Here is a 23456-nt window from a genome sequence, read left to right as displayed (position 1 = left end):
AGAGGGGCGAGGAAAGTGCCGAGGGAGGTGAGGAAGCCCCGGGGAGAGGCGCAAGGCGAGACCGGGCGGTGGCAGGGAAGCTCGTGAGCGGAGAGGGGCTCACCAGCCGGCGCTAGGCGGGACGCGGGAGCCGGGCGGGAGGGGCCGAGGGGGCTCCACCCTGCCTCCCTGCCTTGGGGCGGGGGCCGGGCGGCCAGAGATTGGTTGGGGCGCGCGGCGAAGCCAGGGCTGGAGCCCCGAGGTGGGAGGCGTCCGGATCACTCGGTGCGCCCGGGAGCGGAGCGAAAGCTGCCACCCACTTGGGCGACCTCAGCGTCGGCGACTGCCACAGGGGAGCGTCGGGGCCGCGGGCGCACGCCGGGCACCTGGGGCGCCGCGCACCGAGCGTCGGGGGCCTGCGCAGCCATGCGGGCGGCGGCGGGGGTCGCACGGGCGGCCGCGCTGGCGCTGCTGCTGGGGGCGCTGCAGCGGGCGCCGGCGCGCGGCGAGGAGTACGACTACTACGGCTGGCAGACCGAGCCGCTGCACGGGCGCTCGTACTCCAAGCCGCCGCAGTGCCTCGACATCCCCGCCGACCTGCCGCTCTGCCACACCGTGGGGTACAAGCGCATGCGGCTGCCCAACCTGCTGGAGCACGAGAGCCTGGCGGAGGTGAAGCAGCAGGCGAGCAGCTGGCTGCCGCTGCTGGCCAAGCGCTGCCACTCGGACACGCAGGTCTTCCTCTGCTCGCTCTTCGCGCCCGTCTGCCTCGACCGGCCCATCTACCCGTGCCGCTCGCTGTGCGAGGCCGTGCGCGCCGGCTGCGCGCCGCTCATGGAGGCCTACGGCTTCCCCTGGCCCGAGATGCTGCACTGCCACAAGTTCCCCCTGGACAACGACCTCTGCATCGCCGTGCAGTTCGGGCACCTGCCCGCCACCGCGCCTCCAGGTAGCGCCGCCGCTGGGTGCCCGCGAGGTGGGCCGGACGGATGCCGCTCCCCCAATCCCTTACCACAGCTCTGCGAGCCCCCCGGAGGTGCCACCCCCTACACACACACACCGTCTACACACACACACACCGTCTACACACACACACCGTCTACACACACACACACACCCGTCTTCACTCAGCCCCGCACACACCGTCTACACACACACACCGTCTACACACACACACACACACACACACACACACACCCGTCTTCACTCAGCCCCGCGTGCCCAGGGAATTGTCCCCCGCAGCCTTCCCGCCTTCTGACCCACCATGGACTACCAGATTAGTGCCTCCCTGCTGCTCTGGACAGTCCCACTGGTTCTCCCCAATTCCAACTCCGTTCCTGAAAACCCCCCTGGCGTCCCTCACTGGGGCCCACCTTCTCAAGCCGCTGGAATCCCTGGAGTGACCCCAATGCTGTCCCTATAGATGCCTTATCACCTCACTCAGCCCAAGAATGCCCAGGCTGGATAAACAATGCCTTTCTCCTCCTCCACAGCACCTTGGACCCCGGGGCACCAAGACAAGCAGCACCCCTACTCCGTGTTAGGACCCTGGGAGGGAGGAGGGCCTAGGGAAGAGATATAGCAAAAGACCTGGGCTAAGCGCACTCCTGGGCTATGCCCCCCCCATTTTCTGTGCCTGGGAACCCTAAATTCTCCCACCCTCTTCCCCGACCCCCAGGCTGGGAGACCCTTGGGTAAGGCTCAGTGCAGAACAAAGAGCAGATAGCCAGGCTCTCCCCCTAACATGGAGCCCTTAGGCGAGCTGCTAAACTTGGAGCCTCGGTTTTCCCATCTGTAAAAGAGGAAGCAATCCCAGGTTCCCCAAACCTATAAGACCCTAAGTGCCACTCCCACCTACCCCCAGTCCCATTACCCCTAATTCCTCCCTGGTCTCAGCCTCCCCTTCACTGAGTGTACCCCTTGACCCTTCCCCCACTGTCTGCCTAACTCCTTCCAGGCAGAGGAAACCCCGGCCAGGCACCAGACAGGAAGCTAAACAGTGGCCACGAGCAGGAAAGCTTTGCCTGGGCGGTTAATCGAGTCTAAGGAGCCCCTGACGCTGGGACTCCCCCAAAGGGCAGCACTGCTCCCCTTTTTCCCTATGACTCTGCCCCCAAAAAGCAGCTGGACCCTCCACGCCCCACCCACTCCCTCAGGGCTAACCTCACCCACGCAGTCCACAGTCCCGGGCCCTACACACCCATGCCCTCCTGAGAGTTGTGGTTGGGTGGGGGTCCTGTGACAGGGCAGGGTCAAGAGAAGGGAAACCCGCCTATCCTCAGGTTGGAAATGGGACGGGGAAGCAGTGGGGAGAGAGCACAGTCCCCAGTGGGGATCCTGGCATGGCTCCTTTACTGGTTTTCTTGGAGCCCAGACTTAGCCTGGAAGGCAGGGAAATCCCAGGCTCGAATCCCGGCCCTGCCCTCGCACTCCCGCCCTCTTTGGGCCCCCCTTTCCCCACGATGGGGCGCCCAGCTAGGAGAGCAAAGGTCAGGTGCTGTGTGGTGGCCTGAGGACCAGAGGCAGCCTGAAGTGTTTGTGCGGCCAAGAGATAAAACTGAGAATATTTCATTAAAAAATTGAGTTTTGGCTTCCCTTGAAAAATCGGAAGTTCTGGCCAGGCTAAGCTGCCACTTTAGAAGGGGTGTCCCTCAGTTTACCACAGACCCTGCCCTGCCAGTGTCACTCATTTACCCACCTGCCTGGACCTCGTGTTCCTAGAAAGATTCCACAAACACCCCCACCCCAGCACTAGCCTGGGAATCACAAATCCTGAGTGCTAAGCTCAGTTCTCACTAGCTTTGCAGACTTGGGTAGCCACTAGGGGCCTCAGTTTCCTTTTCTTTAAAATAGGAATAATTATACCTGCCTCATAGGCTGAGGATTAAATGAGACAAAATTTCTATTAGAAGAAGACACTGCACATCACGGTTGCAGCTGCCAGGGTCATGGGGCAGTCGTGCCCACCTGGGCAGTTTTGTCCCTGCACAACCTTGTCTCTTTTGAACCTCACAACCACTCAGTGAGCAGGTGGTCTCATCACTACTGTCCTCCCATTTCCTGATGACGAAGTGGAGGCTCGGCAGGGGGAGGTGGCTCTTCAGTGGGGAAGCCTGCATCCTAAGTGGCTCTTTGGACTCTGATCCCCCCACCAGCCTCCCTCAACCCCACCCCTGCTTCCCTCTCCAGTGACCAAGATCTGCGCCCAGTGTGAGATGGAGCACAGCGCCGACGGCCTCATGGAGCAGATGTGCTCCAGCGACTTTGGTGAGTGTGGAGCCCACGTGGCCACTGCCCCGATGCCAGCCCAGCCCCTCCTCCTTGACACACACACACACACGAATGTGCCCACACTCATCACTGTGAGTCCTAACAGTTTTTGCATCATGGACCCCTTTTAGAATCTGATGATAACCATGAACTCTCTCCCCACAGAAATGCGCCTGTTTTTGCAAGACATCTCAGGGGCTTCAGAAGCCCCTCAAGGCCATGGTCCGTGGGCCTCAGAACCATCGCTGGCCAGGGCTCCTGAGGCCCTCCCTTGGCGCTGTCCACAGAGGGGCCTCCAGGGCTGGATTCTCTTTGGGAGAAGCAGGCTTAGGCTGGAGATGGATGGGGGCAGCAGGTGGAAGATGGGCTCCAGGATGGAAGTGCAGCCCCTCGTCCCTGGGCACCTCTGCCTAGTACTTGAGGCACCTCTGGCCAGGGGAGCTGTGGTCACCTGTCCCACAGCTTCATCCAGGAGCCTCCCCATTCCTGGGCAGCTGACCCAAGTCTAGTCAGGACCTGGCTCCTCGTGGACCGCAGAGCCCAGCATGTGATCTTTGCCAAGTCGGCTCCTGTTTTGTGTCTTAGCCTCTCTGTCTACAAAAAAGAGATAGCAATGAAATCCTTACTTCAGTAGGTCTTTTATGTCGCTAATCTGTTTGGAAAGAGAATAGTACTATTGCAAGGTATGTGGGTCTGAAAGAGAGAGAGGAGGTAGGAGAAGAAAGAGAGAGCAGGAAAGCGAGTCTATAACAATTTCCTTCCCTGGGTGGACAGTTATTCTCTGGCTTCTCTCTGGCTGATCACAGAGAAGGGGGCCCAGAGGCTGAAGGAAGAGGAGAGTAGCCTAAGTGACCTCCCCCAAGCTCAGGACTTCCTATCCCCAACTGTATCAGACTCTCTGTGGCCACCTCAGAGTGCCCTGGACAGTCACTCTCTGACCACTCTCTGGCCTTCAGCCACCTCCACGCTCTGCCCCCCACACACTCACACTCCTACACACACCACAGACATACTCTAATACACAAAAACACACAGCACCACACATACACACTCCCACCCACACTTCACAGTGTCACACAGATCACAGTGGTGCGTTCGCAAGAGCTGGTTGTGTGCAGAGCTTCCCAACCCTATGCCCAGTGATCCGGTGGGTTGTGGTGGGTATTTACCCCATGGAAACCAGCCCATGCTACAGAGCAGGACCCCTCCCCAGAGCCGGCTGTCACACATTTACCAGCCCACCACTGCTCCAACCACACTCACACTTCACACACACACAGCCAGAAATCCATTTGGCAGCATCCCCAGAGATCACCAAGTCCAGCTTCCCTCCATCACAAGGACCCCACTCCACCAACCCCCTCCCTCAGTTGGTCAGCTCCACCCCCAATATTTCCCTCCCCAGGGAGCCCAACACCCTGCTCCACTCCCCATCTAAAGCTCTCCACCCCCGACTTGGTGTCAGGGAAAGGCACAGGCTCTGCAGTCGGCCAGACCTCGGTTCAATCCAGGCTCTAGGATCCAGGCAGGTCACAGCCTCTCCAAACCTCATTTCCCCAGTGTGTCGAGGATGAAATGTGATAACGTTGGGGAAAGTCCAGCATGTGATAGGAGCTTCATGTATATTAAATGGACACATATAAGCTCCACCTCCCCACGCCCCAGGCTTGGAGCTTCAGGCACGAGCACAAATTGTGGGGCCATCAGCGCCCTGAGCAAACCTGACCGTTGTCATGCTGTCTCTCTGTCCACGTCCCCCCCCCCACCAACAGTGGTCAAAATGCGCATCAAGGAGATCAAGGTAGAGAATGGGGACCGGAAGCTGATTGGAGCCCAGAAAAAGAAGAAGCTGCTCAAGCCGGGCCCCCTGAAGCGCAAGGACACCAAGAGGCTGGTGCTGCACATGAAGAACGGCGCCGGCTGCCCCTGCCCACAGCTGGACAGCCTGGCCGGCAGCTTCCTGGTCATGGGCCGCAAAGTGGACGGACAGCTGCTGCTCATGGCCGTCTACCGCTGGGACAAGAAGAATAAGGAGATGAAGTTCGCGGTCAAATTCATGTTCTCCTACCCCTGCTCCCTCTACTACCCCTTCTTCTATGGGGCCGCTGAACCCCACTGAAGGGCGCTCCTCCCTGCCCCACCCAGCCAGCTATGCCTTGCCCTCTGTCCCGCCCCTAGGGCACACTCTCTCCTCCTGCCCACCTGGCCTCGCCCCTACCCCCAGGTTGACCCAGTCCCTGCCTGAGGGCAGTTTCATGCAGAGTTGGTACCCAGCACAGGCCCTAAGGGATGGGCGTGGAGGCCGGGCTGTCCTTGACCAAGGGGTTCTGAGGTCCCTGGGAGCTTCCTGTCTTAGGAGCAAGGCTTTCTCATTTGGAGGGAAACCCCAGGGTCTCAGAAAGTAGGCAGAGGGTGGAGAGAGCAAGGGAAGGTTGGAGGGGCTCTGAGCAGCCTGAGAAGGTGGCTTTCAGAGTGGTGTCAACTCCTGTCAGTGGTGGGCCCTCGCCTTGGAGAGACAAGTCTTGATATTAGGCTGAGCTACTTGGGGGACAGTCCTCTGCCCCCACTGCCCCTACACATGTCCTCATCGTAGCCCCCCCAAAGGAAAGGCCCTAGGGTCACAGTGCCCTCCAGCCACCTCTCCCCACCTTCCCCGTCTCTGCCCGTTTCCCTTCCCACTGGACCGCAGAGAAGCCCAGCCCAGACCCCTCCCACAGGCTCGCTTCTCAGGGTTCATTCCTCAGCCTCCGCATGTCCCTTTTACCCTGACGAGTAAATTATTGCTACCGCTGCGAGGCCATAGGCACTAGACTGATGCAGGTAGGGTTTGGGTTTTTTTGTTTGTTTTTTTTAAGTTTTTAATTAAATCAAAGAAAACAACAGTTGGTTTTAACCAGGTGATTCCTTTGTCAGCTGGTTCCCCAGAGGTGGGGAGAGGGAGGTTCAGAAGGGACTTTTAGAAAGAGGCCTTTGTCGTAACCCACGGCCCGTCCACACACATACTTGGAATGCCTAAGGAGAGCCAGGCCCGTGTTTTTGTAGGATCCCCCAAGAGCACACAGCAAGGGTCACCCTTCTCATCCCCACCACTAACTGAGGGATGGAGATGACCATCCTTTTGTCCCTGAGGAGGGACAGAGATGCCCAGTTCCCCAGCCTTCTCCCTCAGTCAGAAGGCTCCCACGGACCGTCCTGTAGCATCTCCCTGACACAGCAATGCCTGCTCCAAGGAGCCCGAGAAGGCTGGGCCACAGGGACTGCTCTGCAGAGCCAGAATCCTAACGTGTCACTCCCAACCCTTCAGCACTCAGGCACCCCTGGGCACTGGTCCTGACCTGCAGCAGATGACGGTGTAGGCTGGTGCTACTCTAAGCGTGGTCCCTGGAGAGAGCATCGGCACCACCTGGGAGCTGGTTAGAAATGTAGAAGCTCAGGCCCCACCCCAGACCTGCAGTATCAGAATCTGCATTTTACCAAGTAAACCTTCCAATCATCTAGGGGGCTTTTAGAAAATACCGGGCCCCACTCTAAAGCAATTAAATCCCAATCTCTGGAGGGTGCTCAGAAATCAACATTTCTAGATGCTCCCTGGGGTGCTGTGCAGCCAGAGTTGAGAACCTCCATCTTATCTAGATGGACCGCTGAGGCAGGATGAGGGTGAGCAATGCTGAGGGACAGGGCAGATGTACCCAGAGCAGGGGGGTGGGGACACCCCCAGAGGTGCTCTCCTCACAGGCCTGTTGCTCCTCCAAGACAATGGAGCCACATTCTCTTGAGGTCAGGAAAACCTTGGCTTCTGCGGTTCTCAGAAGAGCATGTTGCCGCAGAGAAACGAGGAAGGCTGGAGGGCCCAAAATCTGCTGAGGGGCCAGTGTGAGCTAACAGGTGGTCTGACAGCCAGCCCATAAATCGCCTCCCTGGGCAGTCAGGTGGCCTCACCACAGGGCAGGGGCAGCAGAGGCCTGCTTGTTTCTCCTCACCTCTGAGGAAGCCACTGCCACCCACCCTCACCCAAAGCCTGCCCAGCCCACCTGACTCCCTCAATCCACCCCTTGTCTCCCAGCCTACCCCCACCAAATATTTATGGACACTTCTATGGTCAACCAGGACCAGGGATTATTTTTCCACTGAACACACAGGATCAGGCTGCTTCTGGCCAGAGCACAATACTGACCTCTGTCAGCTGCTGGTAGCTGGTGAGAGGGAGCAGGCAGGGAGAGGTTTCCTCAGCCCATCCCAGAAGCTCCAGTATGGCACTCCTCGCCCACCCCCACAAAGGGCCAGGCCCTGCTCTGTACATCAGCATTGTCCCCAACATCTGCTCTCAGACCCCCCAGCAGTCTCTTCCCTGGGGTCCCCCCAAAGACCCAGGAGGCCCTGTAAGGCCTGAGCCCACCCTTCATTTCCTTCGGTCACAAATGCTCCCTCCTGGTTGGTCTGGAGACAGGCAGTTAGTGTTGCCCGGTGAGCACCTGGGCTGTGAATCGGTGAACAATTGCCTCTGACTATATGAAACAGAAACCTCAAGAAACAGTGGGCTTCTCCACACAAGAGGTCTGGAGGTGGGCAGGCGGGACGTCCAGGTTCCAGACTCATTCTGTCTTTCTGCTCTGCCAGGGGGTGGCCTCTGTTCTCATGGTTACAACATGGTGCCTCCTCCTCCCAACTTCTCCATCACATTCCAGGCAGCAAGGTGGAGAAGGGCTGAGAGCAAAGGCTCTGGCCCTTTCATCACGAAAACAGTCATTTTTCCCAACAAGTGCCACCTGGTAGATTTCCACTTCTAGCTCACCAGCCTGAACTAAGGCACAGGGCCATCCCTAGCTGCAAAGGAGCACAGAAAGTCAAATGTCCCAGCTGGTACAGAGTTCTGATAAAGAACACGAAGGATCTGGGGTAGGCCACTACACGCTCAGCACCAGGTGAGGAGAGGCAGAAGAGCCCAGTTCTGGGTTCTAGTCCTGGGATGTAGTGACCGTGTGACAGTGGGAGCACTGCCCAGCTATAAATGGAGTAATCACGTCTACTTCGCAGGGTGGCTGAGTGTTAAGTGGGGATATGTATGAAATGCACCTGGAAACAATGCCCAGCATTGAGATGTTCATTAAATGGTAATTAGTATTTCTATTAACCAAAGGCCTTGACTTGGCCCACTGCCTACACATAATAGGTGCTCAGTAAGTTCCTCATTGATTTGTTCATCAACTAAGAAATGCTACTGGCAGGAAGGCAGGGAAAAGACAGGAACATCTTATCTAAAAGCCAGAACTGTTACTTTCAGAAGGGGGACAGAACCTACACTTGGGGTTTTGCTTAGGAAAATACATCCCCAGGTGGCATGTCAGCCAACACAGGTGAGGAGACATATAATACTCTAGTATACGATACATATCAAGTCTGGGCTGGGTGGCAGGCACTACTCAAGCAACTTTAGCATTTGAATTTAAGCCTCCCAACAGCCCTTTGATGTAGGTACTATTAGTATACCCGTTTTAATGAGGAGGAGGAGGAGGTTCAGAGAGATTAATGAGCTCGTTAAAGGACACACAGCTTGAATATAGTGGTGGGGCTAGGATTTGACCCCATGCTCTTAACTGCTGTACTACTGCCTGCAGGAGACAAAGCAGAGGACAGGAGTTGGGGTGCAGGCAGCCATGCTTGTGCCACCCTGCCTCACAAGATTTCTGGGAGTCCTGCTCAGACCCCACTCTAAGGGCCCTGACAGCGTCAGAGCCAGCCTCAGACCATGGCTTTTCTCCCGACTCCCAAAGCAGCCCACCCCCATCCAACCCCTCCTCCCCTCTCAGCCCTGTCAGCATCCAGCCTCTTGAGTCCCACAAAGGAAGCTCACATCCCACAACTGTTTAGTTGGCTGTAATCCTGGCTAAAGTTCACTCTTTGGGAAATCCAACGTGGGGGGTGGCTGCTGCTGGAATGTGCGTGGCTGGGACCCAGTGTCCCAGCTCAGACGGCAGGCTCTGCTGGGGCCCTGAAGAAAGCAGGCGGCAAGGGGAATCCAGAATCCCCAGCCCCCGGCTGTGCCAGAGAATGGAATGTGCTGCTCTGGGCTATAGAAACAGACCCAGCCAAGGAAGGCGGGCGGTGCTGGAGCTGGGGAAGCTCCTGCCACAAGGCTGCCTCTGTTCCCCTGGAGGCTGAGCCCACTTCACAGGGTGGGGGGTGGGCAGGCCCCTCCTGTTAGTTAGCTCAGGGGCTCAGAAGCTCCTGGAGCTGGTGGGGGCACGGCAGAAGAGAGGGGAGGGTGACAGCCAGGGTTGCTGTCTTCACCCAAAGTTCCTCTAATGAGGCATCTACAAGCACCTGTGGCACAATTCACTCCCTGGCTGCACAGCTTGCTAGCTATGTGACCCCGGGAAGCTTCCTTAGCCTCCTCAGGCCTCCACTTACTCATCGGTTACATGGAGTATTTAGTAACAGACCCTAGCTTCCAGGATCGTCATGAAGTTTAAATGAGATGACATGCTCAGCAGGTTGCCTGGCACAAGTGCTCAATAAATGTAGGATGATCTTTGAGCCCCCAGCTGTACGACAGATGCTGGGGCCAGGGCCCCTCAAAACGGGTGCCTTGAAGGTCCCAAGGAGACAAGGGGATGAAAATGGAGCCTCATTTGGCTTCCGCTCTCAGGGCCAGGTGACCAATGACCACAAATCTTGAAGACCCCAGAAACCACAACCAGTTTGAGGTCTGCCAGGGCTTCCTGGAGGCTGCTCCCCCACCCCACCAAACCACGAAAGCTCGACAGAACCCTTGACCTAAGCCAGGCTGCGGGAGCAGGCGGTCCATCCCAGATCTGCCCCAGCAGAACCTGGCGACCGTCCCCTCCTACTGCGTGCCTGAGAACAAAGCTGCCAGGCATCCAATTCTATAACGGATGATCTGTCTTCCAGGCCACCCCATGTTCAGTCCTCTCCACGCTGGTGACCCAGCCAGCTGTAGGGCACAATCCAATCCTGGTAAAGCCTGCCGTGGCTTCATTTTCCCAGTGGTACCTGCACTTCAAAGTCGTCATCCCTGGGCTGCTCTTACTGAGGCCCTCACACACCTCAAGGGGACAAGGAGGTGTCCCCCTGGCTTCCCTTCTGTGAGGCTACTGACCCCAGAAGATGAAAACCATGTTTCTCACAGCCCTGAATCCCATGTCCCGGAAGCCACACATGCTATAGTCTGTATATCACCAACATCAGGCATTGTGCTCATTTTCCCAAAATGAAATGATAGTGACTCTGCTTTTTCAAAGTACACTCTAGCCCCTCTCTGAGATTCTTTTCTGAATAATAAGACTATTCTAAGGTTTAAAAAAAAAAAAAAAAAAATCACTGTCCTAAGCCATCCGGAGCAGTGTCTGTTCTCTTTCTGAAGATTGCCAGGAAGATGGCAGTGATTAGCATTCACTGTGCATTTAACTGGGTGCCAGGCACCACACTCCACGCCTCAGGTGGACTGTCTCATTTCATCCTCCAGCAGCCCTAGGAGGTAGGGTATCACTATCATGCCTACTTTACAGATGACAAAAGCAGCACAGAAAGGCTTGGGGGCAATGCTCCTGGGGCAACTCACTCCGGCACGGCTGCAGCCGATGGCAGAGGAGGGCCAAGCGTGGAGCCAGCCCACCTGCCTCTACTGCTGCCGGGACTCACCGGCTGATGCAGGCTGCTCCTGTTCTAAGGGAAGTCCCTTCTGCCTCCATCCTCTAACGCTGTGGGGAACACACATCCTCAAATGGACATGGTGTCACGTCCACAGTGAGGGGCTGGACTGGATGATCTCTGAGCATCCTTCCAATTGACCCACCTATGACGCACGCAGAAGCACAGGCGCAGCCCCAGCCGCCTCTTCCCCAGGTAGTGCTATCACTGCTGTCCCCTTTTGCTCCAATGCCCTATTTTCCATTCCTCCAAAATCTTTACTCTTCCTCTGGACCACAAGGCTGCTGAGGCCACTTTGGTACTTTACGAAGTGAACAAAGGTCCTGGCTGCTTCCCTGCCTCTCGGGGCCCCTCAGGAGCTGCTGGGGCTCCCTCATACTAGGGGAAGTTTCTGGGCTAGGCAGAAGCCCATCTAGACCAGACCAAGGCCTCGGCCTGCTGCAAGGACACCATGGCATCTCACGGTCTGAGCTGCACGTGCATGGGACCATGAGGATGTAGCTGCCACCTAACCTCAACTCCCCGAGGCAGGGCCTCCCCCTCCCTCTTTACTGCCCCAGGCCTACCATCTGGAAGACACAACTCATACCCAGCTCTGGCCTGCAAAGTGCCATGCCAGGCCTTTCACAGCCACTACTTAACTTCCTTGGGCCTCAACTTCCTTACCTCTAAAATGGGGAGAACAGTGCCTACCTCATACGGCGTCATGAGGATTAAACAAAAAGACATGTGTAAAGCACTTCCCACGGTGCCTGGCACCCAGTGAACACGCCACACACTCCAGCTCTCAGAGAACTGCTTATACTTCCCATTTTATAGCCAATCCGGCTGGCTCTCAGATTCCCGGAGGACTGATCCTTTTTTGCTTTCTCAGAGGGATTAGCTAAAATCTTTCCATTGTGAAGCCTGCATTGCTTAGCATTTACCAAGTTCTGGTCCCAACCCCAACCCCCGGCCCTCACAATTCGGTCATAAGACAGAGCCTCAGGTCAATCCGACAAATATGTGCTGAGCCTTCCCCCGCAAGGCACCACTTTCCTTCCGGCTGCCCCTACTCACCCAGACTTCAGCCTCCACACCCCCTCCAGCCCTGTCCGGCAAGTACAGCCCAGGCCTGCAAACTCGGCCAGTGCTGGGGGGCTCTGGCTCTCCAGAGAGGGTGAGCACAAGGACCAGCATGAAAACATAAGAAGCTTGAGGCCTTTTTATTGACAATTCTCCATATACAAAGAGATCCTTTTAGTTCCTCTCCAGTGTAAATAAAGTACAGGGTACTTAAAGATCATCTCCTACCAGGATAAAGGAGCCCGAAGAAGGGGGTATACCAAGGTCCGCTCCCCAGGGACTTCACCTCCCTGGCCTGGAGCAGGCCCCTGGTTGCCCAGCCCTAGCTAGACTGGTTGGCCTGGCAAGAAAGCTGGCCTAGGATGGTCCTTGTCTCCTCAACCTGCCTCCTTGGGTCCCTGCTTAGGGTACAGAAACATCTCTGCCTCCTATGGGCTCCGGGTCCTAGGCAGCCCATGACCCACGGAAGCGTACTGGGGGAGAAGAAGCCCCCCATCCTCCTCATCCCAGGATGCCACATGTTCCCAGGAACCACACAATAAATAAATAAATACTTGAAAAGGCAGGACAGCTCCAGGGAAAGGAAGGGGTGCCTGAGCCCGCTCAGGGCTTAGGGAGAGAAACTGAGCCCCTAAGAGTACAAAAGGGAACATGAAATTGTTGGAGAGAGGATGGGGACCCCAATTGGCCTTATCCCACAACTGAGACTGTGCTGTTCGGGAACAGCCCTGGACTCTAGAACCCAGCACGGCGAGATCCTACACTTCCCCGCCCCCCAAGGGTCAAGGGCTTCAGGACCTCTGCTCTGGTCTCACACTCCATGGGATGAGGGCCTGGGGAGAGGAAATACAGCTCTGGGCCAAAGGAGAGGTGCTCTATGCTCTGAGCAGGGGAGCAGAGTGATCTGAGTGCCCAGCATCTACCTGGGGACTAAGGGCTGAGGACACCAGGGCAATATATGGGCTGAGATTCTGCAAGTCAAGGTCTCCGCAAGGTGGGGCGGAGGTCCTCTACGCTGCTGGGGCTCCCCACGCTTTGTCCCGCTTAATAACGAGGACTCTGCCAGCCCCTCCTAGACACGTCCTCCTCTGGGGGAACTTGGGAACTTAACCCTGTTTCTAGAAGCACTTTGGTCTTGTTAGCCCTGGCCACACTCTCTGACGGGGAAATGATGAGATTCTGATGCCTGGAAGGACATTCAAACAGCAGAGTTGGGCATGGCACTCCCAGGCCCTTCTGGAGGCTTTCAGAGGCCAAAGGCTTGGCTCAATACCCAGTGTGGGGAGAACCTCTTCCCAACTTCTGATCTCTGGTCTCCTAGACTTCCCAGGTGTGGAGAGACGCCCTGATACTCAGAGATCCCAACTGAGACCAGGCCTGGCTCACTGCTGCCCTCTAGCTTATATTCCCTGCCCAGCCCTGAGTCCACCAGCCCAGGCCAGGGCAGAGCAGGGCAATGCCAGATCCTCCAGGGGCTCCTCACCCCTCTAGGGTTTGAGAACAGCTATCACCAGCCATCTGCAGGAGTGGGGAACAGCTCCAGAACCTGGCTGGAGATAGCAAGGGCAGGAAGGGGAGGCCTACCTAGCGTTCGGGCCACATTTGCCCAGCACACACCACATGGGGCAAGGGGTGGGGAAGTGGGTCTACTGCTGGCCCCAGGGTAGACCCTGGCCCCTCTTCTCACTTGCTCAAGGTCTGGTTACATGAGGCACACACAAACACAGTCTCTCTCTGGGCTTCAGGGGCTGAAAAGGAGGAAGAATTTGATGAGACGCTTCCTCATGCCCTTGGCTCAAGGCCCCAACTACTAGAACCACCTCCCCACCCCGCTAAAGCCCCAAAGACCCCCCACCACCCAGCCCACACCCTCACTGAACCAGCTCACTAGCTGCCCTTGGAGACTACTTTTCCCATGGGAACCAGGGACTTCGGGGTGACCGTGCCAACAGCAGGCCTCTCCCAGGTGTTCTACGCATCAGAACTTATTCTGGCACCAACAGAACACCTTTAAAAATGTTTTTTTAAATAAAATACCAGAAGAAAATTTTCCAAAATGTTTTAACAGTGGTTATCTCTGGGTGGTAAGATTACAGGATTATTTTTCTCTTCCTTCTTCTTCTGTAATTTCCAAATCTTCTAGAATAAGCATATGTTACTTGCATGACCAGAAGGATAAAAAAAACTTGATGTATCATTATAACACATTACAAGGCAACACGTAAGGCATGCTCCCATTTCTTTAGAAAGCACGCACGCATTTATCCTGTGTGCACGTTGGCACTCTTCCTCTTATCTGTATTGTTTTGTTGTTTACAATATGTATGTACAGCTTTTATAGAAGGAAAAGAAATGATTTTTTTTGTTTTGTTGAAAGTGTTACCAAAGTCATGAGAAAAAGAACAAAAGTCAGGGCGGCGGTGCCCTCAGGAGAAGGCAGGAGTGGCACCCAGAGCCCGGGCATGTTGCTCTATTTTGTAACTTTAGTGAAGCAGTCACAGGTACTCGTTATGATGCTTCATAAATCAGATACATTACGTATATTCTTTTGCATGCATCAAATATTTCAGTTTTTTGTTCGTTAACGTGCAATGGAGGAGATGTTACTATGGGCCAGACTAGGCTCCCAAGCTCCTTTGACCTCTCACTGACCCCTCGCTCCTCTCCCACCACGCAGCACCCCCGTAGAGGAGGCAGGAATCAGCCCAGCCATCCCCCTGCCCTGACCCCGGGCCACTGCCCTGACCCCCCGCCACCTGCTTCACTCACCTGTGGCCCCCATGGAGGACTTGGGCACTTTGAAGGAGCAGCACCGAGAACAGAAGCTGTTTCCACAGTTACTGCAGCTCCGCTGCAGACAAAAGCCAAGGTCAGTATCAGATGGATCCCCCAGCACCCCTCTTCTTTCCACCAGCTGATCCCACCCAAGGGACCTGGGATTACTGCGGGACTGGGGAGGTGCCTGAGTGGGGCAGGACTGAGACCAAACAGGACATCCCATGGGAAGGCTGGTAAAGGTGTGGGCACAGGGGCAGGGGATTCCCGCTCATCTGAGCAAACCTCGGACCCCAGGCCCAAGGGGGCCCGAGGAGTCAGATGTCATCGATGATTCCCCACTACTCCCCTACATCTTGCCCCAAGTCCCCGGCAAACACACCCTCCCTCAAGGAGACTTACCCTCTTTTTCAGCACTGAGAAGTTGGTAGCGCAGCCCATACAGCTCCCTGAGAAACAGAGGCAGCAGCTCAGCCTTGACCCAGCCCGGGCCTCCCAACTCTCACCTGCTCCTGGCTCTTCTAAATGGGGACACTCAGGATGCCAGCCCAGCCCAGACTCCTTGGCTGGGAGCAGTGAGTGAAGGAGCAAAGTCCAGATCCGGAGACGGAGGGATTCCAACTAAGAAGGAAAAACTGATGGCCACTGGGAATCGATGTGTCCAGACTATACACAGCTGCCAGCCCTGCACCCTCTCAAGCTCAGAGGCCCAACCTGAGGGTCCAGTCGAAATCAAAGTGCCTCCAGCAGAATCTACTCCCTGGAAATCAGGCCATGCTGGCAGGGACCTGACAATAGCAGCCCTCAGAGGAGATGGCTCCAACGACTTCAATGAAACTTGCCTAACGTGGCCCCTTCCGTAGCGTCTCCTTACAAATACTCCACCCATGGGTATAGAGAAATGCCTCCTAAAACCCCAGACTCCTCCCTTCTGTCGCCTGAAGATTCCAGGAGAGAAGCTCAGACCCAGGCACCTTCCAAGAAGGTGCGCAGGGAAACAGTGCCGCCCAGGATGGGGTGAGACAGAGCCTAGAGAGAGATCCTGCTGGAACAACCAGAAACCCCAACATGATAAAGCTTCAGACAATGACAGGGGAGTCAGTGGTAGCTAAGAAAATGACTGGGAGGAGGCAGGGGTGTAAGAAGAGATGAAGGATGGGGAAGGAGGGGACTGATCACTCTTTTAGAGGCTATGTCAAGGCAACTAGGCCTAACAGAAGCTGTGCTCAGCTCCCGCCCATGCTTCCAGGAAAATTAAAGATGGAAAAGGTGGGCTGCAACAAGGACAGAGCGTGAGGAAGGGAGGGCACACAGGTGAATGAAGAGAATCAGAAGGATGAGGCAAACTGAGATCTGAGGAGAAGAAAGGCCACACCGAGCCCTTATGACTTCAACAAGCTCCAGAAGCAAAAGAAAACTCGTAACAAGAACCAAGAAGGTTCCAAGGGCTGCCCCCAGGAACAATGACTATGGCTCAATGCAGAAATCACCATGAAGGCAGGGGACACTGAGCCAGCAGAAAAAAGGCAGGGGTTCATGGCAGGCATGAGGGAGCTCCCAAAAGGGGACCAGAGAGCCATGCCAAGGGCTGTGGCCCCAGAAGGAAGCTGAGTTGGGTCCTGGAAAAACTTGAGAGGGGATAAGGCTACTGGAGGAGATTTCTAGAACTTGGGGCCCAAAGGCCTCCTGTGATCTGGCTGGAGTAATTATCAGCTTCAGGGAGCACTGCTGTCTGGCAGGCCAGTACAGAGAACCAGGCCTCAACCTCACACAAAGGCCCCAGAGCTCTAATGGCAGCTACATGTGGTCCCTTCCCCTGTCCAGCCAGATTCCCCTGCAGGTCTTGCTAAGGGAGACTCAGTGCGTTCAAGGAAAGGAGGGCCCTAGCTAAAGCAAGGAGAAATCTGAGGCCGAGGGGCTTAAGGTAAATGCTGCTGCTGTCAGCTCGTGGCCCCGGCAGAGGAAAAGAAAGAGAAGAGCACAGTGGGTATCACTGACTGGTGGTGTCAAACCAGGAAACAGGCTGCTCTAGACTCTGTCCCCCACACTAAGAATCTGGGCGGGGCCCTCCGCCTCTGCCTCTCCTTAGCAAGATGGGCAGGGGCATAGGATGGAGGAAGGGAGCTGCCCAAAGACTGACACTCTGGCCTGTGTCAAGGATTCCTCTTAAGTGGATGGAGCGTCAGGGCTGAGCACCCCAAGGCAGCCATGTGGTCTAGTTAAACAACCACGTACTCATGCACAGGCCTGGGGCCAGGGAGGGCTCTGAGTACTGACACCAGCTCAGACAGGCGGACAGAGGAGGAGGGCACCCCTGTTCCCTTCCAATATCTACCAACTTTTCCTGCCCCTATTCTCAGCAAAGGTCCTGACTCACCATGTGATGATGCCACGGGGGCCAGTGAGGGCAGGAGAAGCCTAAGACCACGTGGGGCCTGCCAGGGCAATGGTCATGGAGTCTCCATGACAGAGGGGCGCCCTTTCCACCAGGACTCCCCCACTTGGAGGCCTCAGAGAAGCTCCTGAGCAGCCTGCCTTCATTCCTCTCGTGCGCCCCCTTCATCCACTGGCAGCTGGAATGGAATGGCTCCCAAAGCAGCTCACCTCACCCTGGCCTGCTGGAGCCAGACCCAGGAGCAGAGCTGCTACACCCGCCCTCACAGCAAAAAGCATGAGAACATCTCAGGGAAAGGATGGCAAGCGGTCTTGAAGGATGGAGAACTCAGAGGGACTTAGGAAAGAAGCATTTTCTGCCCTTGCCATCGTCGTGGGAACCTAAAAGGCCTTCGCCCATTTTGGCAGGGATTATCTGAACCAAAAACCAAATAAAGAAACAGGACAGACATAAAACCAGGACACTTCAGACCCCAGGGCAGAGGGAGAGAGATGAGTTAGAAAGAACATGGGAGCTGGATCAGATGACCTGGATTTCAGTCACAGCCCTACCATGCACTGGCTAAAGACTTTGGGAAAGTCTCTCTTTTCACTTCAGGTCACTCACCAAAATGGGAAGATGTAAGGGCCTTTACTTAAAATTCACAGATATAAACGAATATTTGCCAGAGCAAGAGTATTCATTCTTGTGTAACGTCACTTGGGACTTCTGGAACCCAGCTGCTTCCAAGCCCATAAGAACTGCCTGCTCCTCTCAGATCTACCATCAGGACTAAATGAGACAGTGTACGTGTAAATGCACCAGAAAGAGTGCTCCACAGAGGTCAGCAGTCATCGTAAATAAAAGAAAGAGATCTTGAATGCGTGGGGGGCATTCACACAGCAGAGAAGCAGCATGTCCAGGACGTCCACTCCTGAGAAAACAAGTGCCCTGGCTGCTGCAGGGGCAGGAAGGCAGGCCCCCGAATGCCCTGGTCAAACTCCTCAAGATAAACCCCAGGGCTTCTACCAGGGCAGACGCTGGAACTCACTCCCACCAGAACACACAGTACAGCCACCCATCCTCCTCCCCGTCAGCTGACACCAGGCAGAAGCAACGCTCCTCTTCAGGAGTGCGGTGACTCCCGCATCACTCGCTCTCTAGGCTTCAGCCATACCTTTATCTGGCTCAGCTCCTGCTCTCCTGACCTGAGCCAGGTTTCCGAGCTGTGCTAACAGTCAAGTCCACCCTCGTGCAAAGCCGCCTCCCTTGACCCACCGCCATCCCCCAATAAAATAAGGACTGGTCAATCTACAAACTTAGCTGGGGAGAAGGGACCTCAGGGCTCTATCATGCCCAGAGGAAGATACTATTTGCTTCAACTTGCTTGTACCTGGATGGAAAAGATCTAGATGGGCTCCAGGAACCTGCAAGATGGACTAGGGTCTCCCATATTAACAGTGACTCTTATTAAGCACTTATTATGAACCAACCAGCACTGTGCTAGCACTTAATAAGCACTGTTTCATTTGAGACCTATAACAACCTTGTGAAGAACAGTGAAGAACCCTTTTACAGAGGGGAAACTGAGGCACAGGGAAGTTAAATAATTTGCTCAAGGACACCCAGCGGAGCTGGGATGTGCACCAGGCAGTCAGACTCCACGCGCCCTTCTCAGCCATTATTCTACACTGCCTTCTGAGTGTCTGTCTGTCTCAGGATTACACCTCTCTGCAGTCCTGCGCTGGCATTTCCGGAACTGAGTTGTTCATCTTCCCAAGAGCTGATGTTCAATAAGGACAGAGGGTCCTGCTGTGAGTCTGCTATCTTCCCAGGGCCCCACGAACACAGCTGTACCCCTTGCTCTTGTCACAAACTAGTACCCACAATTCCAAGACTTAAGTCCTGTGGCCCGGCGCCCCTCCCCACCCCGTTCCCCCTCCCTGGCCGTACCGAAGTTGTTGGTAGGGTACCGCTTGCGGAGCCGCTCTGTGAGCCGCGACACCTTGCTGCGCAGCACCTCATTCTTGCTCAGGAACCCATTGTCCTGCAGGGCCAGCTCATCCTCTGCTGGGCACGGGGCACCCTCGTCATCCTCCTGTGGGAACAGCTCCTTCCAGTCCTGCCCATCTGTGGCAGGGCTCCGGGACCTGCGTGCAGAGGCCCCCCAGCACAGTGGACCCCACGAGGCACCGTCACAGCTGGCTTGGCCACCTCCCCCCGCCCAGCCCCTGCCCATCTTACCAAGGCTCCTACTTACCAGCACCGCCAAGTGGGTCTCCTGCCTCCCAAGGTGCGAGGGAGGAGAGAAAAGAGAGAGAGAGATAGCAAGAAGAAGGAAGCTGCTGGGAGGGGGCCCCAAGCACAGACCCTGAGTTCTGTCTGAGCACGTCCCAAAGGCTGACGTTAACAGAGGCCCCCATAAAACGATCCCAACATCAAATAAGCTTGGGAGAAACTGTGTACTACTGTTTTTCAAACTGGGTGAAATTAAGTGGGCCATTATTTTAAATAGAACAGGAAAGGAAAGAAAACATCCCTTACAATGTGTTTTTCAGGAAACTTTTGTTTCAGTTAAGTTTTATATATTTTACAGACACAAGTGTGAACTGGGTCAAGACGTAAAATGTGTTCCTTACTGTGAGTTATAAACAAAAATGCCTGAAAGCCTCTGTTATATATATTCCCCACCACCACCACCACCATCAAGATTCATGGTCTACAAACATATACTCAAGTCTCAGAGCAATCTTTCAACAGTAGAAAATGTAAATGCCTACACGGATGAGGCTGATGTGAGAGTGAAGGGGACTGGTGTAAATCGTAGGCCAGGTGGAAACTCACAAGACCCTCATTTCTTATATCACAATTTCCCACTTTACAAAGAAACATAAAAAGAAATGATTTCCTACTATGAGAAAAACAATAGCGCAAATGGGACAATAAACGGCAACCACCAGAAGGACTCAGTGACTGGGGACAAGGGGGACTGGTGGGGACTGTGTGACTTTTCTAAAGGGGACAGTCACTCCTCAGCTACACTGATACAGACTCAGGGCTACCAGACCTTCTGATTTTTCAGAGAAACCGAAAATCCAGAGTTTTCACTGAAATCTCCCCATTTTTATAATTTTATTTATTTATTTTTTCCCCCAAAGCCCCAGTAGATGGTTGCATGTTATAGCTGCACATCCTTCTAGTTGCTCTATGTGGGACGCAGCCTCAGCATGGCCGGAGAAGTGGTGCATCGGCACGCGCCCGGGATCCAAACCCGGGCAGCCAGCAGTGGAGCGCACGCACTTGACCGCTAAGCCACGGGGCCGGCCCCTCCCCATTTTTAAATATTGCTCAAAAAAAATTTTTTTAAGGTTTGCATGCCAAATAAAACATTTCTGCAAACTACCAGTTTGAACCACGTCTGAAAATCAGGAATATTATTTAACTCTCTCTGACCTAGCACTTGGCCATGTACCACTTTCTCCAACCTCTTCTCCCTGCCCCCTAAAGGGATATCTTTCAGATCTCATTCTGTATAAGAGCAGTGAGAGACCCGGGGCAGTGTCCTCCCCAAATCTGCCTTCCCCACATCAAAGGGACCAAGCCCACAGTCTACACCCAAGGTGGTAAAGGATCCGCCTCCCCCAGCAGGGCATTTCTCAGAGGCTTCCAGAGCCATCCCTGCCCTGGCACCCAGGACAGATGACTAGATCAGGGACAGGATGAGCAGAAGTTCATTGGCACCCTTTCATCCAGTGAGTTCTAGCTCAGAGCAAGTTTTGGCTTCTCATTTGGATATAAGCAAATTTTAAAAACCCAGACTTGGAATGTGAGAAGCCACTTGGCTCCAGGACCATCCAACTTCTGACCTGGTCAGTAGAGGGAGCTGGGGAAGGGCCACCCACCTCAATCGCATCTTTAAACTCCTCATCGGGCTCAGCCTCCTCGGCCTCCTCCACACTGCCCGGCGTGAGGTCCTGGGAAGAGAGACTCTATTTCACAAGGAGAGAGATGGCAGCCCTGCCCCCTGAGACAGAGGCCACCTGCCCTGAGCCAGCATCCAGGTTTCTCAAAACATCCATTCCTGCCCCAGAGGAAATGGCTCAACTGCAAGAAAGAAGTCACGGGAAAGAGAGTACTCTCTGACCGAGCAGGGACAGGGAGGTGGGGCCAAGACCACGAATGGACATACAGTGGCTGGACAGCACAGTGGTTGAGAGCATGGGCTCCAGAACCACAGGGCCCAGTCTGAGTCCTGGCCTTATCACCCTCAGGCAACCACTCTGTGCCTCAGCCTTCTCCTCTGCACATGAGAATAATCTCCTTCTCAGAAATAACCTACCCCTCATGGGGTTAATAGCTATAGAGTACTTGGAACAGCAGAGCAAGCACTCAGTAAAGCACAGAGTAGCTATTAGGATTATAATTATTATTATTAAGCACTTCAGAGGAGACGGAGGCTGGGAAGAAGCAGGAGCTCCGCCCAGGAGCTATATGGTATGAATAAGCTGGTAACAGGAAGACCCCGCAACCTGCCCGCAGCAAGCTCTGCCCTGATGGTGGGGGCGCTCACCTCTGTGGGTGTGGGCGCAGGTGTGCAGTCGGGCAGGGTGCCCTTCCCCCCAACATCAGGTGGTGGGGGGCTCTCGAAGGCACTCTCTTCCTGCTTGGGGTTCATCCGCCGCTGCAGAGATGCCCTGTACTCCGATACCACTACCCAGGGCAAGGAGAACGGGGTGGGAGGCAGAAACAGGACGGAATGAGTGGTGCTTTGGGGGTACTCACTTCTGCAGCTGGCTGGCCTCTTCCTCCAGCACCCCACTGTCTGCGCAGGAAAGATCGCCCTCCTAACTCTGAACAAGTCACCCAACCTAACCTCATAAACAAAACAGAGATACCACCACCTACCCCATAAGACTATTATAAAGAGATTAAATGTAGTTAAGTGCTCAATCAGTTAACGGCTTCTGTAATTAATTACTCAACCACAGGGAGGAAAACAAATATAGCCATCACCCAAACATATGTACAGGCCCAGGCTTCTGTGACTCAGGGCCTCTCCAGACTGCCTCACTGCTATAGACGCCAATGGTAGACCGGTACTCTGGGATCACACAGAGAAGTGGCAGCAACTCCAGGTGGCTGCATCCCGGGAGGCGGGTGGCGGGTGGCAGCACTGGGAAAACAACCCTCCTTCATCTCCCAGAAGCCACTATATCCTGTAAGCAGTGATTCACTTGCCTTGGGCAAGGAGGGGGACCCCTACGGTAGCAGCCTTCTAACATCTCAGAGAGGCAGAACCCATAAGAGCCCTTGGAAGGATGACTCTAGGGTGGTGCTGCCCCCTTGTGGAAGGCACAGCACACGGATGATCAACTGTAAAGACAGATAACCCAGGGAGCCTAACCTAGCCCTCCAAGCCGGCCTGGGCCCCATCTGCACCGCCCCCGCAGGCTCTCCAGGGCTTACCTCGCAAGAACTCCACATTCCCCAGAAAGAGTGTGCTGTTTAAAAGGGCAAGGACCCAGCACAGCGGCAGCAGATACAGCACGCAAATCGTGCCCAGAAGAGCCCCATAGAACCTGGACGGAGAGAGGAACCACAGGATCAGAAATTCGCAAGATCAGAAGGAAACTGATTTGGAATATACCCATATGAGGGTCCAGGTGAGAAACAGCTCTGGGCACAGCTGATAAACCAACCAGATCTACTAATCAAACAAGTGGAAAATAACGCGAGGAGGAAGGATTGACAACTACCAACAAGTCACTGGTTGCTAACAACTGACACTGGTGAGGCCGCGGTGGTGGCCGAGGCTGGGGCCTGGTCAGCCAGTCCAACATTCATCACTCCTCAGGCTCTAGACTCTGGAGTCAGGAATAAGACAGACTTGGATGTGAATCCCACTCTGCCACTTATTGCTGTGTGACGTTAGCCAAGTCCCTTGGTTCTCTGAGTGTTACCTCCTTCACATGTAAAATGAGAATTAACATAGCGCCCACCTCATAGGGTTACTATGAAGAGTGAGAAACACATGGAAAGTGTTGAGCACAGTGCCTGGCCTAGGGTGAAGGCTAAATAAATATTAGTTATCATTATTATTTACATATAAGGAGCTTCAAAAACATTCATTTCATTTGATCCAATAAGAAAAAAGTTTCAAAAGATTAAAGCTAAACCCATAAAAATGTTCACACTACAGGGTTAATAATAAAAAGTAGAAATTAACTAAATGTATAATAGAACAGTTCCATAAATTATAGTATATTCACCGTCTATATTAATGTGGTATTACAAATAATTCCAAAAGCTATGCAGCAACAAAGAA

General features: G+C 54.6%; 2 protein-coding genes across 12 annotated transcripts in view; one reads left to right on the top strand and one right to left on the bottom strand.

The window, feature by feature from the left end:
* ZFYVE27 (zinc finger FYVE-type containing 27) overlaps positions 1–23456 on the bottom strand; it is a 65652-nt gene that overhangs the window by 32462 nt on the left and 9734 nt on the right. For 8 of the 11 annotated variants that reach the window (XM_087432390.1, XM_087432387.1, XM_087432386.1 and 5 more), the window contains 6 exons: positions 22598–22710; positions 21702–21841; positions 21034–21105; positions 19085–19229; positions 15160–15206; positions 14752–14833 (listed from right to left, as the gene is read on the bottom strand). In XM_087432390.1, the coding sequence (XP_087288516.1) occupies positions 14752–14833; positions 15160–15206; positions 19085–19229; positions 21034–21105; positions 21702–21841; positions 22598–22710 (599 nt within the window). Of the gene's footprint in view, positions 1–12103; positions 14119–14751; positions 14834–15159; positions 15207–19084; positions 19230–21033; positions 21106–21701; positions 21842–22597; positions 22711–23456 lie in introns of those variants that run through there. The other 3 variants (XM_087432395.1, XM_004427921.3, XM_087432391.1) reach the window with 2 other exon arrangements.
* On the top strand, positions 223–6136 carry SFRP5 (secreted frizzled related protein 5). Its single transcript, XM_004427926.2, has 3 exons — positions 223–928; positions 3169–3246; positions 5022–6136. Exons 1-3 carry the CDS (start codon positions 406–408, stop codon positions 5366–5368), a joined length of 948 nt encoding a protein of 315 aa, XP_004427983.2. The 5' UTR covers positions 223–405; the 3' UTR covers positions 5369–6136.

The sequence above is a fragment of the Ceratotherium simum genome, chromosome 6 (assembly GCF_057802395.1).
Source record: "Ceratotherium simum simum isolate JZ-2026a chromosome 6, ASM5780239v1, whole genome shotgun sequence".
Classification (NCBI taxonomy): domain Eukaryota; kingdom Metazoa; phylum Chordata; class Mammalia; order Perissodactyla; family Rhinocerotidae; genus Ceratotherium; species Ceratotherium simum.
This window is presented reverse-complemented; position numbering and strand designations above follow the sequence as displayed.

Coding starts and splice junctions, on each gene's coding strand:
- SFRP5 (XM_004427926.2), top strand. CDS start 406: ATGCGGGCGGCGGCGGGGGTCGCACGGGCGGCCGCGCTGGCGCTGCTG. Junction 929..3,168: donor GCCCGCCACCGCGCCTCCAG/GTAGCGCCGCCG, acceptor TTCCCTCTCCAG/TGACCAAGATCTGCGCCCAG. Junction 3,247..5,021: donor GATGTGCTCCAGCGACTTTG/GTGAGTGTGGAG, acceptor CCCCACCAACAG/TGGTCAAAATGCGCATCAAG.